Source organism: Dermochelys coriacea, chromosome 6 (assembly GCF_009764565.3).
Source record: "Dermochelys coriacea isolate rDerCor1 chromosome 6, rDerCor1.pri.v4, whole genome shotgun sequence".
Lineage (NCBI taxonomy): Eukaryota > Metazoa > Chordata > Testudines > Dermochelyidae > Dermochelys > Dermochelys coriacea.
This window is the reverse complement of record NC_050073.1, coordinates 114,204,007-114,220,518: the sequence shown is the minus strand read 5'-3', so window position 1 is coordinate 114,220,518 and position 16,512 is coordinate 114,204,007. Positions and strand designations below refer to the sequence as shown.

The 16,512-nt window shown below is 40.2% G+C and overlaps 1 protein-coding gene across 1 annotated transcript in view; it reads left to right on the top strand.

The window, feature by feature from the left end:
- The window catches only part of SYNE2 (spectrin repeat containing nuclear envelope protein 2), a 267,053-nt gene that overhangs the window by 49,248 nt on the left and 201,293 nt on the right, over positions 1 to 16,512 (top strand). The window contains 9 exon segments of the mRNA XM_043517646.1: positions 1,267 to 1,404; positions 4,687 to 4,851; positions 7,352 to 7,464; positions 8,623 to 8,779; positions 11,736 to 11,832; positions 12,328 to 12,515; positions 12,676 to 12,840; positions 13,173 to 13,328; positions 14,769 to 14,942. Of these exon segments, the coding sequence (XP_043373581.1) occupies positions 1,267 to 1,404; positions 4,687 to 4,851; positions 7,352 to 7,464; positions 8,623 to 8,779; positions 11,736 to 11,832; positions 12,328 to 12,515; positions 12,676 to 12,840; positions 13,173 to 13,328; positions 14,769 to 14,942 (1,353 nt within the window).

Below are 16,512 nucleotides of genomic sequence, written 5' to 3'. Positions count from 1 at the left end.
AAGTAGCTTTTCAAGCTATTGTCCAATCTGAAGATTTAAATTTAGCACCGCCTCCTCCCTCGCCCCCCCAAAATCTGTCACTGGATTTGGTAAATAAACCAGTCACCAAGAAAGAGTTAAGATAAAATTCCCTCTCCAGGAGGAATGTAGATATATGCTTCCCAGTTACTATGGTGATAATATTGTAGGTCTTGCGGTCAGTTTATCACTGAAGGGGTGCTGGAAATGTTGGCTGCTACTCATGCCTTAGGGGAATGGCTTCCTTCATTTGTTCAGCCCAGATAATCGAGTATGTAGAAGGGAGATTTGTGGGGCCATTAGAGAGGTAATTATCCCCTTCTCCACACAGTGAGTGCTATTGCAGCTTCATGCTGCAGCAACCCCTAATTGTCTCTGTCCTCTTTAGGAGCAGAGGAAGAATGGCCAGTGGATCCACATACCGCACTTTCCCTAGCCTGCCCCCAAACCCATCATCCATCAGGGAGACCCCATGGAGTTGTACTTCTGGAAGAGTATGGGACTTGCAGTCCCTATGCAGTGGTTTCCCTTGCTAGTGGTTTTGCTGAATCCAGGGCCCTCTACACTAATAGTGGGGTGATAGTCACAATTTGCCCCTGAGAGAACATGAATCCATACGCAGTCTGACTGAAAACAAGTGATGGAATATTATAATAGGGAGGGAGAAGTGTTTTCTTCTCTTCCTCTTATTTAAGTTCCATGCAGAGTCAGCCAGGCTAGATTCTCTATGTTCTGCAGCTGGTCTGACTTCCCTCTTGACAGTCTATGCATTGACAGCCAAAATGCAAAAGTAACAGATTTTAAAATGTTTTCGCCCCGGTTGGGCAACATCTGTGTGGCACATTTCGGCTTTGTACCTAACGTGTAATATCCTCCTATCCTTCACAGTTCCCCATGTTGACTATGCCTAGTCTCAGACAAGACATTTTTCTCAGTACAGTTGAATAGTTATAGCACGAGAAAAAGTTAGAGATATTACTGTCCATTTGCTTGGGAATAATGTATTAACATGATATTAAATAAAAATTCAGCTACAGTTTTATATTGTAAGGCCCAGATACTGCCCTTAGATGATCGTGCCTGATTCCCATTGACCTCAGTGGTTTTATCATTCCATCATTTCTTATCTGGATCACCCACTGAAGTAAATGGGAGTCAGAAATTCACCTCCAACAGTAATATCTGGTTCTAGGAATTATTACATGTGGTAGTTTTCCACTATAGATTGCCTTCCCATTTTAACCCTAGGAAATGCTGTCATTTATGGAATTATTTAATGAAGAGAAAAGACCCTTTCTGCCAGTGTTGTCTTCAAAAAGAAGTGTGCTTGAGCTAAATGAAGATCAGAAACGGATGAGAGCAACATGGGATAACCTAACCTCCCAGGTTACAGAAGTATTTCTAGCTGCTGTTTATGTTATTAATGTGAACACATTCTATGAAGACAGGTTTCAGAGTAGCAGCCGTGTTAGTCTGTATTCGCAAAAAGAAAAGGAGTACTTGTGGCACCTTAGACACTAACAAATTTATTTGAGCATAAGCTTTTGTGAGCTACAGCTCATGAAATATATATACCGTAGAGCTTGGCTGTAGACAGTGTATCATGTGGTGTGATCTGGATGAAAGCTAGAGGCATGTAGGTAGGAATAGAAAAGATGGACTACAAGCTGTCAGGAACAGTATCCCCAATGTCACGGCTAACCTGGTGGCTGAACTTTGTGACTTTGTCCTCACCCATAACTATTTCACATTTGGGGACAATGTACCTTCAAATCAGCAGCACTCCAATGGGTACCCGCATGGCCCCACAGTATGCCAACATTTTTGTGGCTGACTTAGAACAACGCTTCCTCAGCTCTCGTCCCCTAATGTCCCTACTCCACTTGCGCTACATTGATGACATCTTCATCATCTGGATCCATGGAAAAGAAGCCCTTGAGGAATTCCACCATGATTTCAACAATTTCCATCCCACCATCAACCTCAGCCTGGACCAGTCCACACAAGAGATCCACTTCCTGGACACTACGGTTCTAATAAGTGATGGTCACATAAACACCACCCTATATCGGAAACCTACTGACCGCTATGCCTACCTACATGCCTCTAGCTTTCATCCAGATCACACCACACGATCCATTGTCTACAGCCAAGCTCTACGATATAACCGCAATTGCTCCAACCCCTCAGACAGAGACAAACACCTACAAGATCTCTATCAAGCATTCTTACAACTACAATACCCACCTGCTGAAGTGAAGAAACAGATTGACAGAGCCAGAAGACTACCCAGAAGTCACCTACTACAGGACAGGCCCAACAAAGAAAATAACAGAACGCCACTAGCCATCACCTTCAGCCCCCAACTAAAACCTCTCCAACACATCATCAAGGATCTACAACCTCTCCTGAAGGACGAACCATCACTCTCACAGATCTTGGGAGACAGACCAGTCCTTGCTTACAGACAGCCCCCCAACCTGAAGCAAATACTCACCAGCAACCACACACCACACAACAGAACCACTAACTCAGGAACCTATCCTTGCAACAAAGCCTGTTGCCAACTCTGTCCATATATCTATTCAGGGGACACCATCATAGGGCCTAATCACATCAGCCACACTATCAGAGGCTTGTTCACCTGCGCATCTACCAATGTGATATATGCCATCATGTGCCAGCAATGCCCCTCTGCCATGTACATAGGTCAAACTGGACAGTCTCTACGTAAAAGAATAAATGGACACAAATCAGACGTCAAGAATTATAACATTCAAAAAACAATTGGAGAACACTTCTGTCTCTCCGGTCGCTCGATTACAGACCTGAGAGTGGCTATCCTTCAACAAAAACACTTCAAAAACAGACTCCAGCGAGAGACTGCTGAATTGGAATTAATTTGCAAACTGGATACAATTAACTGAGGCTTGAATAGAGACTGGGAGTGGATGAGTCATTACACAAAGTAAAAGTATTTCCCCATGTTATTTCTCCCCCCCATCCCACTCCCCACTGTTCCTCAGACGTTCTTGTTAACTGCTGGAAATGGCCCACCTTGATTATCACCATAAAAGGTTTTCCTCCTACCTCCCCCTTCCTGCTGGTAATAGCTCATCTTAAGTGATCAGTCTCCCTACAGTGTGTATGATAAACCCATTGTTTCATGTTCTCTGTGTGTGTATATAAATCTCCCCACTGTATTTTCCACCGAATGCATCCGATGAAGTGAGCTGTAGCTCACGAAAGCTTATGCTCAAATAAATTTGTTAGTCTCTAATGTGCCACAAGTACTCATTTTCTTTTTACATTCTATGAAGACGATAAAGCTCACCCCAGGAATTAATACTGTAGTATAATTATATTTCTCCTTTTTGGGGAGGGGGAGGAATCACTATACTGAGGTATTGGCCATGATCCTGAGGTCCAGTTGAGCTGGCCTGGTGTGCAGGGCTGCAAAGGTGTGGGGGTGGAGTTGGGGTTTGTGGGTAGAGGAGGGTGATGACAAATGTGGCCCTCTTTACGCCTATCTGATCCTAGGGTTGCCAGCGGCATGCAAAGCATGATCTCGATCTGATCATCCTCTGAGCTTAGCAACATTCAGATGCAGAGTTTTGGGCTGATCTCTGCTTAAAATGTTCGGTTTGACATAATTAGGGTTAAAATAATGAAGCAGCAGAGAGAAGAGCGAGCAATAGAGTCTGTAGCTGACGAGATACTTTTTTTCCATGGCATGGGTGGCTTTCCTCCATTATCCAACTCTGCCATAGCAGGACTGTTAATCCCATTGGATAGTACTTGATAATGAGCTTGCTCATGTCGACTGTCCCTGAACTAAGGATTGAATGGCTAGGGAACTGGGATTGTTTAGTCTGCGGAAGAGAAGAATGATGCGGGATTTGATAGCTGCTTTCAACTACCTGAAAGGGGGTTCCAAAGAGGATGCATCTAGACTATTCTCAGTGGTAGCAGATGACAGAACAAGGAGTAATGGTCTCAAGTTGCGGTGGGGGAGGTTTAGATTGGATATTAGAAAAAACTTTTTCACTAGGAGAGTGGTGAAGCACTGGAATGCATTACCTAAGGAGGTGGTGGAATCTCCTTCCTTTGAGGTTTTTAAGGTCGGGCTTGACAAAGCCCTGGCCGGGATGATTTAGTTGGGGATTGATCCTGCTATGAGCAGGGGGTTGGACTAGATGACCTCCTGAGGTCCCTTCCAACCCTGATATTCTATGATTCGATGCCAAGTATCTCCCTGCTTGATCAGTGGCTAATGTGGATCAGATACTTTTGGTCCACAGTGGTGGAAAGACAGTCAGAGCACATTATTCATGATAGAAGTCATTTGTCATGGTGCCACTAACTTTGGGTAAATTTCCCTGTGACAAAACTTTGTTAGTCATTGTATGTCAACAAAAACTGCTCAGTTCCCTGTAGCACCAAGAAGATTGCAAGCGGGGGAGAAAATTCTGATCTTGGATGCACCCAAATGACTCCCATTTGACTGCTGTGGGAACTGCCTGCTTGCTACTGAATGCAAAATTTGTCTGTGAGGTAGTTAGAATGTTAGATTAATAAGTATTATATATAATAATCTTGCTAATCCCCTGAGAATAGGGTAAGAAATAAACAGAGAGATTTTACCATTGACTTGTATTTGCCTTTTAGATTAATGAATGGAAAACAAAGCTGGACTGTGCACTACCCCCACCTCTGGACAGCATCGAGGTCTGGCTCCAAGAGGTAGAACATCTGCTGGCAGAAGGTTTACCTGATTCGCAGGACCACTGTAAAGCAATGCCCCTCTTCAAAGAAAAAATGATATTATTTAAGGTTTGTTAAACACAAAAAGACTTTGTTAAATCTGACCCGCTAAAGCACCTACTATGGAAGTGATGTTAGTTTTTGTGAGGGAATGTGGTTACTGGATTGATTTCTTTTGGAGGATATATGTACTTCTAAAGATGCCTTTGGTAGCAGCTGTTGATTTTGAACAATGGCAGGGTAACCAGATAAATACAGAGTTTTGTAGAAAAATTTTTTGACTTTATGGGGGTGAGATGTAAGAGAGAGCCTTGGTGGAGGGAGTAAATTAATGTATTTTCATCATATTGACACAGGTGTGGGCAAACTACGGCCTGCGGGCCACATCTGTCCCACCAGCCATTTTAATCCAGTGTTCGAGCTCCCACTAGGGAGCGGATCTGGAGCTTGCCCCACTCTGGTGCTCCAGCTGGGGAGCAGGGTCAGGGACCGCTCCATGTGGCTCCCGGCAGCAGTGGCATGGCCCCTCTCTGGCTCCTGTGTGTAGGGGCAGCCAGGGGGCTCCACTCCACATGCTGTCCCCACCCCAAGCACCCCAGCTCTGATCCCCCTCCCACCCTCTGAGCCCCTTGGTCCCAGCCTGGAGCACCCTTCTGCACCCCAAACCTCTCATCCCCAGCCCAACCCTAGAGCTTGCACCCCCAGCTGGAGACCTCACCCCCTGATGCCCCAAACCTCTGCCCCTGCCCTGATCCCCCTCCCACTCTCCAAACCCCTCGATCCCTGCCCAAAGCACCCTACTGCACCCCAAACCCCTCATCCCCAGTCCCACCCCAGAGCATGGTTCCTGCAACTAATTTAGTCCCTGGGTCAGCAAAGCAAATAAGCAATACTAATCTTTACATCTATAATTATGTCCATCCCTGTTCAAAAGAGCACATGGCTAAATTCCACTCATTTGAGTGAAACTTACTGTGCTTTAAGTTAAGCACTTGCTTAAGTATTTGGCAGCTTGGGGCTTTAAAAACAACAGAATATAGTTTGATATTTGGAAGTCACAACATATTACTCCAGTAATGAAATCTTTACACTGACTCCCCAAGTCTGATATTATTTTTAAATTTTTCTTTTGAATTTTAAGCCTCTTAAAAGAATACCTGAATGATCTTTTGTCTTTTATGACCAACCATTTGGGTTATATTCCTAGTTGGCTGATTATTTGATGTACCCTGTAAGCTTGAGAAGGTGGGAGGGTTTATTATAGATTGGGCTAGTAGTGCTGCCTATTAGTAAGGTTATCCAGCACTTCCCAATATAAGACCCTGTTTTCAGTTGCTTAAATAATAGTTTGAGCTGTAATTTTCTATGCTGGATTTCTGCCATATGTGGATTTTTTTTTTTTTTTTGAAAATTTCAGCCAAAATGGTTTGGCTATTTCTGAGAATGGGATAGGGAAAATATGTTGTTTTGCCCATGTTTCAATAATTTCCAGTTGAAAATTTCAACAGAATCAACACATTCCTACAAAATGTTTTGATTTTATCAAATCAGCATTTTCCAGAATGGGAAAACTTTCTGCTGGAAAATTTCAGATCAGCTTTAGTTCCAACACTGCTATGACCTATGTCGGTGTCAATATGATGTGTTAGGTATTTTCAGTTTTTTAAAAAACCTAGGAAATCACACACACACAAAAATATGTTCAAAGAACAGTATTAAAGTTGCAAAGTCAACCACAGACATATTAAGAAGTGTGAGAATTAAGGTTGCCTGTGCAACCTTAATTTATCCCTGTTGTACATATATATTATGATACAGTCTTTAATTACATGATTAATTCTAACATAGTTGTTTTGTGTGTAATTATAACTGTGCCCTTCATCTGTGACATACACTTTTTATCACCTTCAATTCCCAGGTGGCATCAGTATTTAATAGTAGTTTACAGGAATGCTGCATTCCATATTGTGATTAATATTCATATGGGAATGCTGTATAGTACTCTGAGACAATCTTTGTGGGTACTTTGTATGTTAAATTTGTTTCTTTTGGCAACTGGCACCTGTGATATGTTCCCATGAGATTTGCAGCAAAAATTCCAACTTCTGCCATCAAAAGGTTAATATATTGTCAATGGGATAAATGTTTTTTTAAATAGTGATTTTACAGTATCAGACAATTAAAACTAAAGGTATTTATTTACAAGGTCTTGCTGTCAGTCTAACATGTGGCAAAGCAGGAGCTTCATACTTTGAAAAGATGTAATATTGCACTACAATATGTGGAGAGGGTGTCTTTAAAAGTAAACGAACACTGGTAGTATTGACTTAATGCAATATTACCTATATATATATAAAAACATGGTGAGGTTTTTACTATGCTGTGGTAAATACTCACATTTGGGGGTAATGTAGGAAATGCATTTATATTGTACTGAATAAAAACTGAAGTGAGATCCTGTGGTAAATGTGTTTTCTTAATAGCTCCCACTGTAATATGGGAGTGGATTATATATTCCCAAGTACAATACTTAGCAGTGAAATATATTAATTATAATATTCTTTTCCAGGGCTTGATGGATTATTTTGACTGTCACTTGGTCACCCTTCAATCCTTTGAAAATAAAGATGAGAAGGATATGCCTCTGGTTCCAACTGAGAAGCTAGATGAGATGAAAAGAAGGTTGCAATTCTCAGATTTACCCTGTTGGGCACCTGAGTTGACTACATTCATATTAAGTTAAATTATTATTTTTAGCAAGCTTAGCACCATTATGGAAAAACACTCCAATTATTTGTTTTCTGTGTTCAGTCGTTATGCACTTAGATGGCACAAACATAAATGGTCTGTTCCCAACTCTGCAACTGACTTATTGCAGAATCTTGTCATATCGCTTCTCTGTACCTGTTTCCCCTCTGTGAAATAGGGTTAATGATACTTACCCATCTTTTAAAATCATGTGCAGATCTACAGATGAAAGCACTATAAGTACAAAGTATTATTAAATTAAAAACTTGCATCTGACAAAGTCAGCTCTTAGCTCAAAACTGGACTGCATCATTCTGCCATCTCTGATTTTATTATTTATTGAGCACCGTCAGTTTGCTTTGTGTTCTACAAACATATACAAAAACATGTTCCTGCCTCAAGGAGTTTATTACTGTCTAGTACAAACACAGGCAAAGCAGGTCAGCCACATGCTAGTAGTAAGATGGGCATTGTTATGACTTTAAACTGGAGTAAGAATTTTGCAGAGATCAATTTTGAAAACCTTTGTGAAAAAATTGTGTTTTGATATAGGTTTTGGAGGAAGGAAGAGGTGGTTTGGTGTATGAGGATTATGAGACTGTTCCAAGTAAAACAGAAGATGAGTTAGTAGGGGAATATTAGTTTTAATCTTATTAAAAATTAACCGTTATATTGAACTTGTGTAAATTCTGAAACACTTTAAATTTGTTTTGTTCCATCTCAATTATGCTAATCAGGGTATCATCATGTAGTTTAAAGCCTACTTTTTCGAAAGTGACCAGTGATTTTGTGTGCTGAACTAGAGACACCTTTCAAGGGCCTGATTTTCAGACAGTGAATGCTCTGAACTTTCTGAAAATCAGCCCCTTTTAAGGTTTCTTAAATTGGACATCCAAAAATTAAGGTGCCCAAATCATTACTCATTTAAATAATTAACTCTAAATATTTTAGAATTTTTTTTCTTCTTCAACAGTAAGGACTGTGTTTACATATGATATCTGGAATTCAGGTAATTTTTAGGTTAGAGGTCGGTCTCTGTAAATGAATGCCTCATTATGTCCAGTTTAATTCCAAAACTCTACTGTTTTCCAGATTTAGCAATATCCAGTCTACAAACTTCAGCATACTTCTAGAATACCACTACTGCCTGTGCTCCGCTATCTTGGATGAAGTGACATTAAAGTTAAATATCAGGGATATCAAATATGGGACTAAGGAATCTGTGGAGTTATTGCTGAGAGATTGGCATGTAAGTTTAAAAATAGTTAATATTTTTGGCAACTGTTCTCCAATTTAAACCAGTGGTAGTTGCCCTCTGGGATACAGCCTTAGATCTAACTCCATCCAGCATGGACTCTCATAGCTGGAGGCAATTTGAGATTTATGCAAAGGAGGGTGGGTTTCAGGATGAACCTATATCTTTATAAAAGGCCTTGCTATCACCATGTTCATCTTCCCATTTTGCTGTAGATATGTGTATGCCTCATATAGCTAAAATACACTTCAGACTAGAATAAAGGTGAGACAAGGTAGGTGAGGTAATATATTTTATTGTCCCAACCTCTACTGGTGGAAAGGTACAGAGCTCTGTGTAGCTCTAAAGCTTGTATTTTCTTCCACCGATTGAAGTTGGTCTAATAAAAGACATCACTTTGCCTACCTTGTCTATCTCATATCTGAAACCAACATGTTATAACAACACTGCAAACAACTATGGAATGAAAATTTTATTTATGATCATCCAGCAGTTTGTCACTGTGCAGCAAGGAGAAGCATATAGAGTGATGAAGGACTAACCCCCTTTCTGAAGCTAGTTAATTTTTCTCATTAAAATAAATTATCAAAGGCTGTTGTACTCATGCCATGCACACTATGCTAAATGTGACTATGTGATTGTGACCATCATCTTACATTAGAATGGACCCCGCCAGTATGGATAGTGTTTACAATAATACACCTTATGCTGCATTTCTTTCCTCCCTCCATCTCTTTTTCAGTCTCTCATTTCCAGTTACAGTTTCCCAGAGTTTCATAAAACACTCTGGTTTGGTTCTGGCCTCGATTCAGTGATGCTTTTTTTTGTTGGATCCAGTGAGAGTGATTTCACTCTTAAGCTTCAATTTCATTTGAACCCAAGAACTCCAAAGCAAAACTCAATCCAAACCACTGAGTTTCATTTGATTGTGAGTCCAAATCCTATGCAAGTGATGAGTTTTCGCAGGATTTTGAGCAAAAGCCATGAGCCAAGATACCTTCTCCATGACAGGCCCTGAATACTCCCCCTTCTCCCCCATTTATCTCTCTCTTCTGATGATGTGATTATCTGTGACCACCTCTCTTCTGTCATTGTCTTTGGGGGCAGTTGATTAGCCTCCTTTCCTCCTGTAGTATGCAAGGGTCGGCAATATAGGCCCACTCCCTGCCTTAAATTCACAAACATCTCACACAGGACAGCAGGTGGTCTGCTGTGCCTCCTGTCACAATTCTGCAGCAGCAGGACTCTAAATGTAGAAGCCGTCTGCCACCACCTGCTACTCCCAGAGAGTAATACTCAGCAGCCCTTCTTTCTCTTCCTCCCCAATATGCACATATCCTTATGGTCCTCGTTGCAGATGAGTTGACTTGTCTGATTACATTTTGTGCTTACCTCCCATTTTGTGACTGGTTATTAGAGCACGTATGGGGCTCAACATTACAGTCCTTAGACAGGCAATGCTCCAATTACAATCAGGGAGAATTTTGCCTGCATTAGAACTGCAGGATGGGGCAACATGTTGTGTAAAATCACATTATTCTTGAAGACATCAGCAATAATAACCCATAACATGGTGGGTTGAAAATTGAAATGTTGCCTTTCCTCTGAATTTCTTGGATTCTGTCAGTTTCATCTGGTATATTGTTAACACAGATTTATTATTATAATGTATTATTGGGCTTTTGATTTTTGGTTTTAACTGATAAGCAGCAATAAAACAAACCTGATATTAAAAAAAAATCCATGTTTATTCAATAGACACCAGAAAAACATCAAAAATTGTTACTTGTATTTAAGAGATTGTCTATACAGAGCAGTAATGCAGACTGTAGGGGTATGATTTCTAAAGTACACTAAGTGTTGCTCATTAATTGGACCATGTTGATCCTGCTGGTGCACACTAAAGGTTCCCTAGCGTGCATAGATGTAGTGCTGTTTGAAACAGTACTGTGTTAAAGTGCACTAGGGAACATACAGTATATAGTAACAAAGTTGTGAAACCCCTTGATTTTTGGACATCTACATACAATTCAAAAATTGCAAAAAGTAAATCCTAAAAAATGAACCTAATAAATCCCCCAAACCAGAAGTCCTGTGTATTAATTCTGTAGTGCCATAGGTGCTCATGGCACTTTACAGGCTTATCAGAAACAAACTCCTTCCCCAAGGAGTTTATGATCTGAGAACTTAATTCTGAAATGACTAATCCTGACTCAGGCAAGTACTGTGGCCTCTTTGAGTCAATGGCCTGAGGGTTTATCTACATGAACTGTTTGTTCACAGTAAACTTGGGTGTGAACCTCCCCCACACTAGCCTGCTGGGGGCTAACTCTGTGGACTCTGGTGACATGCATTAACTGTTTATTAATGCGCTTTGATCTAATCCTCTTTGAAATGGGACTCGATCGACGCTTATCAGTGAACTATTAGTGTGCTTCAGCATTGTCCACACAGACATGGCAGGTTGGTGTGGGTAGATTCATACCCCAGCTTGCTGCAAACTAAGGGCTGGTCTATGCCTAAAGTAGACAGTTAGGTCAACCTAGCTATATCACTCAAGGTGTGAAAAATTCACACCTTGCGATACTTTTAGTTAAACCGACCTAAGTGCCAGAGTAGACAGTGTTAGGTCAATGTAGTAATTGTCTACACTATAGCAGCGCTTCTAGTGTAGACGTACCCTAAGTGTTTGTGTAGACAAACCCTCAATGCATGAGTTAGGATTACTTACAGAAGTAACCGTTTGCAAGATCAGGCCCTATAGTAGGCATAATTCATACAGAGGGTGGGGGATGGGATGCAGTGAAAGTAATTTGATTTTGCTCTGTTTATGTTTGGCCTGTATCTTATGGGTTCATGTTCTAAAAATTAATTGATCACAAACTGAATTTTCTACATATTTTTATGTCAGTCAGTATTACCCATCTCAATTTCCTTTAACTTTGGGCAGGATTTTATTGAAGAAAGGGGAGTCACAACTCAACTAGAGAGGGCTTTTCAAATATGTGAAGACATGAAAAACAAAAACATAAGCAAGAATGTCTTAGGTAAGTGAATGCAAATAATATAGTACTTTAATAAGAGTTGTGCTTTAAACTGATCATTATTAATGTTTTAAATTCCTGATTGTTTTTTTAGAAAATAAAAGTATGAGGAGTCCAGTGGCACCTTAAAGACTAGCAGATTTATTTAGAATTCTCCATGCATCTGAAGAAGTGGGTTTTTTACCCATGAATGCTTATGCCCAAATAAATCTGTTAGTCTTTAAAGCGCCACTGGACTCCTCATTGTTTTTGTGGGATACAGACTAACATAGCTACCCCTCTTTTATTTTCTGCAGAACGTTGGTTTTGTTTAGTTGGTTTATGTTTTTCCAAACAATTAATAATATTCCCCTTCAGCACCCAAAGGAGGAAGGATTCACTTCTCTATTGTGGCAGTTTCCAAGCAATTGAGAAATATGCTTAATATTATTTTGAAATTATTGATGTGAATTAATGTCTATTTCTAACATTCATTTTATCATGTATTTAATATTCTAGCTGGTGATCCTCCAGACACTAGTAAACTATTTAAGATGGTAGACTCTAAGATTTCTATGTGCAGAGAATATATTTACAATGTAAACACGGTCCTACAAAAAGTTCTATGTTCTTGGGCTACTTATATGGAGAACATTCATTTACTGAAGACATGGGTGGACGAAACACGAAAAGGACATCCTAAAAAGGTATTTGATTGAATGTCTCCTTGTGATTAAGCATAAAGATACTTGTTCACCTTTTTAAAGCACTTTGAAGTCTTATAAGTGCAAATTATTATTATTATTTTGGGAAATATATTAAAGAACTGCATGGTAGGTCTTTAATCCTTTCAATGCATCTCTATAGGTCCCCACTGAGATTCTGGCAGACTGGAACTCTGTGCATGGTACCTTAAATGAAGCTGGAAACTTCTTAATTGAAGTCAGCAATGAGCAAGTGGGATCAGATATTTCTAAAGAACTGAAAAAACTGAACACAAGATGGGCTAAATTTATAAAGAGAACACAGTTTGTAAGTAACCGCAGCTCTGTTTATTTTCATGGGATCATTTTGTTATGTAGATTTCAAAAGCACAGCTGTATTTTTAACAGTATAATTATCGGTTGTTATTTACAGATCAATAATCTTTCATACAATTCAGTGTTATCCATTTTGGAGTGGGTAGAGCAAGCAATACATACAGGTTCCCAGTTGTAAAAGTCCTTTAGAACTCTATTAGCATTGAATGCAATGGTGTATATGGCTGAGAATATACTAGAGCCCCTTGTTTCAGTTTTCTAGATGAGCCCTTAAAAAGTATATTTATTAATGATAGTATCAAATGCTATGCAACCTTTCCACAGGAGATGAGATTACTGAGAATGCAAGAAGAGCAAAAGAAGTCAGTTGTTGACAGTAATGGAAATTCTCAGTCTCCTGCAGAGGCAGTGCCAACTGCATGCAGTGTTACAGCAGATATATCAACGGAGGCTAGTAAGAAACATATTCAGAATGCAGAGGTAAAGAGTTCTCCTATATTCTAATCAGTATATCAGCACTTAAATTTGGGTAGTTTTATCTATTGAATATACAGCCCCACTTTTTTGGGCACTACATCTCCACTTCATTCCCAGCTTCCACCTATGCTTGTCGGGGTGTATGTGATGGTCCCTAGAGGTACCCAGGGCTGTGAGGCACCTCACCACTACCTTCTCTTAGTGTGAAGTAGTCATGTCTCTGCCTGCTGTAGATCAGCTCCCTGAAACCGTATGTGGCAGCACAAGCACGGCCTTCCAGGTGTTCACAGGTCTCGCTCTCTCTGTACAGGTAGCGATCGGCACACAGTAACCCCTGAGTACTCAGAGTTCTCGGCAGTATTCAGCCCCTGTTCCCCAGAATTACAGGCCTGCTATTCCCACAGGGACAGAATTCACCGGCCTGTAAGAGTCAACTCAGGACCAGCACTTTGCTTATCATCATAGCACTTAGATATAATTATAGTGAAAACAAGAATAGTTTATCACAGAATAGAAATTCAAGTAATAGTAAGAATATTGGAAACAAATGGGTACATATTAAACAAAATCGTAACATGCTTTTTAGACCTTATACTTAACTGACAAGTTACTCTCTTGTCTAAAAAAAGAGTATCTGAACCAAAGTTCTCTCTAGAATTCTCAACCAAGGCTGGTTGAGACCCCTCTTTCATGAAGCAAATATGCTGTTCCACACTCAAAATAAGATTCTCTTCTCCTGCTGCCTTTCTTTTCCTGTTAGATTCTTTCTGAAGTTCCTTCTTACAATCCTTCATTTGCATTCAGTTAAGACTGGTGAGGGGATCCACTGTGAACAAGAAAATACTCAAGTTACATGTGAACAGATAGGCTGTTTTTCACCTTTTCTGGTGACTAGTACCTTGATAGAGACATTAAGAATATACAAAAAGAAAAGGAGTACTTGTGGCACCTTAGAGACTAACAAATTTATTTGAGCATAAGCTTCATCCGATGAAGTGAGCTGTAGCTCACGAAAGCTTATGCTCAAATAAATTTGTTAGTCTCTAAGGTGCCACAAGTACTCCTTTTCTTTTTGCTAATACAGACTAACACGGCTGCTACTCTGAAACCTGTCATTAAGAATATATTTTCAGTTTATACACAGCACCTGCACATACATTGCACAATGATGATGATGACGAGAGTGACACAACCTTTCATTTGAGACCTCACATGCCATTCTTTGGTGAACCAGAATGTGCATAACAGAATCAGGAGATTCCTGTAACTTCATTGCGCCCCCTTGTCAGTTGGCATTAAGAAGATCTTGGGTCACAGAGTGAAAGCCAGAAAGTAGCCCATAGGCTGATTAAATGCTTGCAATGTAGGGTGGGGGGAGAAGGAAATTCTGAGCATTTTACAAATACTAACTTTGCTAAGAGTCTAAATATTCCATGTTCTCAGCTTAGAGAAAAGAATGCAGATGTAACTGAACAGGCCACTGAGCTTCTTCCCAGAGTGGAGAAAATTGAAGAACTGCTCAAAGGAGTAGAAAACTGGGCCACGGGAACAGAATGCCTTCTTGAGACAATCAAACGTGAAGGATGCGTGGGAAGCTCAACGGAACCTTCTTTACAGGTAGAAATGCAAATATAAAGTTTAAAATATCTACCCAGTCATCAGATTCTCAGACCTGAGTTATGAATTCAATGGCTTGTGTTAAATGAAGCAGGAATGAGAATGTATTTTGTATTAATAAATGGCTAAGTAAGGGAAGGAGGTGCTGTAATGTTGTTAGGACCAGGTTAGTTGTCTAACGTTATTTTTCAGGATGGCTTCTGTCAGAGTCCTGAGTATCCCATCATGGTAACTGCTTTTCCCCCCAAACATCGTCACTCCCAGATTGCAATCACAATCTAAAGAAGGATCTCAGTCCCATTCTTCAACTGGTTACAGTTGTGTAATAAAGGTGCTTCGGCCCCCTCAGTAATCCAGCACACTCCCTGCTGACTAATACCCTGCAAATGAATGAAGTGAGAGTGTGATGAATGCTGGTGATAATATTTACTGCAGAGGCAATGCATTTATCCCCTGGGGAGGAAGCACTTTATCCCATCAGTCCTGCTTGGCTGGAAAGGGGACCTGTAGAGCTCTGGCAGGGGTGTAAATCAGCTGCCTACTGTGTACTTTAGGCATCTGACCCTATGGGAAATTGATTCAAACATCCACTCTGTAAAGAGGGAAAGAGTCCTCAGTGTAGTTGCAAAGGTCTTTGTTTTTAGTCTCAGGGTTATTTTATTTAGAGATTATGCATTCCTGCTCTGGGTAAAGTCTACAGTATTAGGAGGTATGGGCATGCTAAAAGAGTGTACATGAATTTTCAGAATTGTGTGCATGTATATAAACTAAATCCCATTCTCAGTGTGATATTTGCTTGTTAAAATGTGAGGGTGACAAAAAATGCTCTTAAATTTCTATGAGTTGTGTTTCAATAAGATTGTAACATAATGTCCCCCATGATTATACAAGATCAAGTTTTTTTGTTTCACTTAGAGAAATTTTTAATAAAGCATAGATTATCATCAGAGGAATGGTAATGGATAATTTGAAAATGAAGTGAATATTCATAGATCAGAACAGCTCTCGTAAAGACACACAGTGATAAATATCCAAACCCAGCGGTGTAAGCTGAGCTTTCAAAATATCCAAGCATGTTTTCTGAACAGCTGAGTGCACATTTGGGTCTCTATTCTGTAAGCAAATATACACATGAGTAACTTTGCTTATATGAGACTTCCTGTTTATTTTAATGGGACTACTCACATGATACAGTTACTGCTGTGTGTACACATTTTCATGCTCAGACAATACACGTGCAAATGTATGCTTTGTATGTTCAGTTACTAGGTTGTATGTATACAAGCATATTTTAAAAATACTTTAAAATAGAAGGTTAGGCAAAGAAATGTAACATATAATGTAGCGATAGCAAGTACAATCACAAAAGTCAAATATGCGTATGGATGTCACAGGGTCCACTCACTGCTATGGGCATCTCATTCTGGCCACTTTAGGGATTAGCTCCTTCCAGATGCTGTGCCCTCCTCTGGCATTCTCTCCACTCCGCAGACCCTCTCACTTCAGGAGCTGCAGCTTCCTCTTCGTGACTTGGCCCTCCAGGCAGGTCACTATAGTCCTCGCCTTCCGG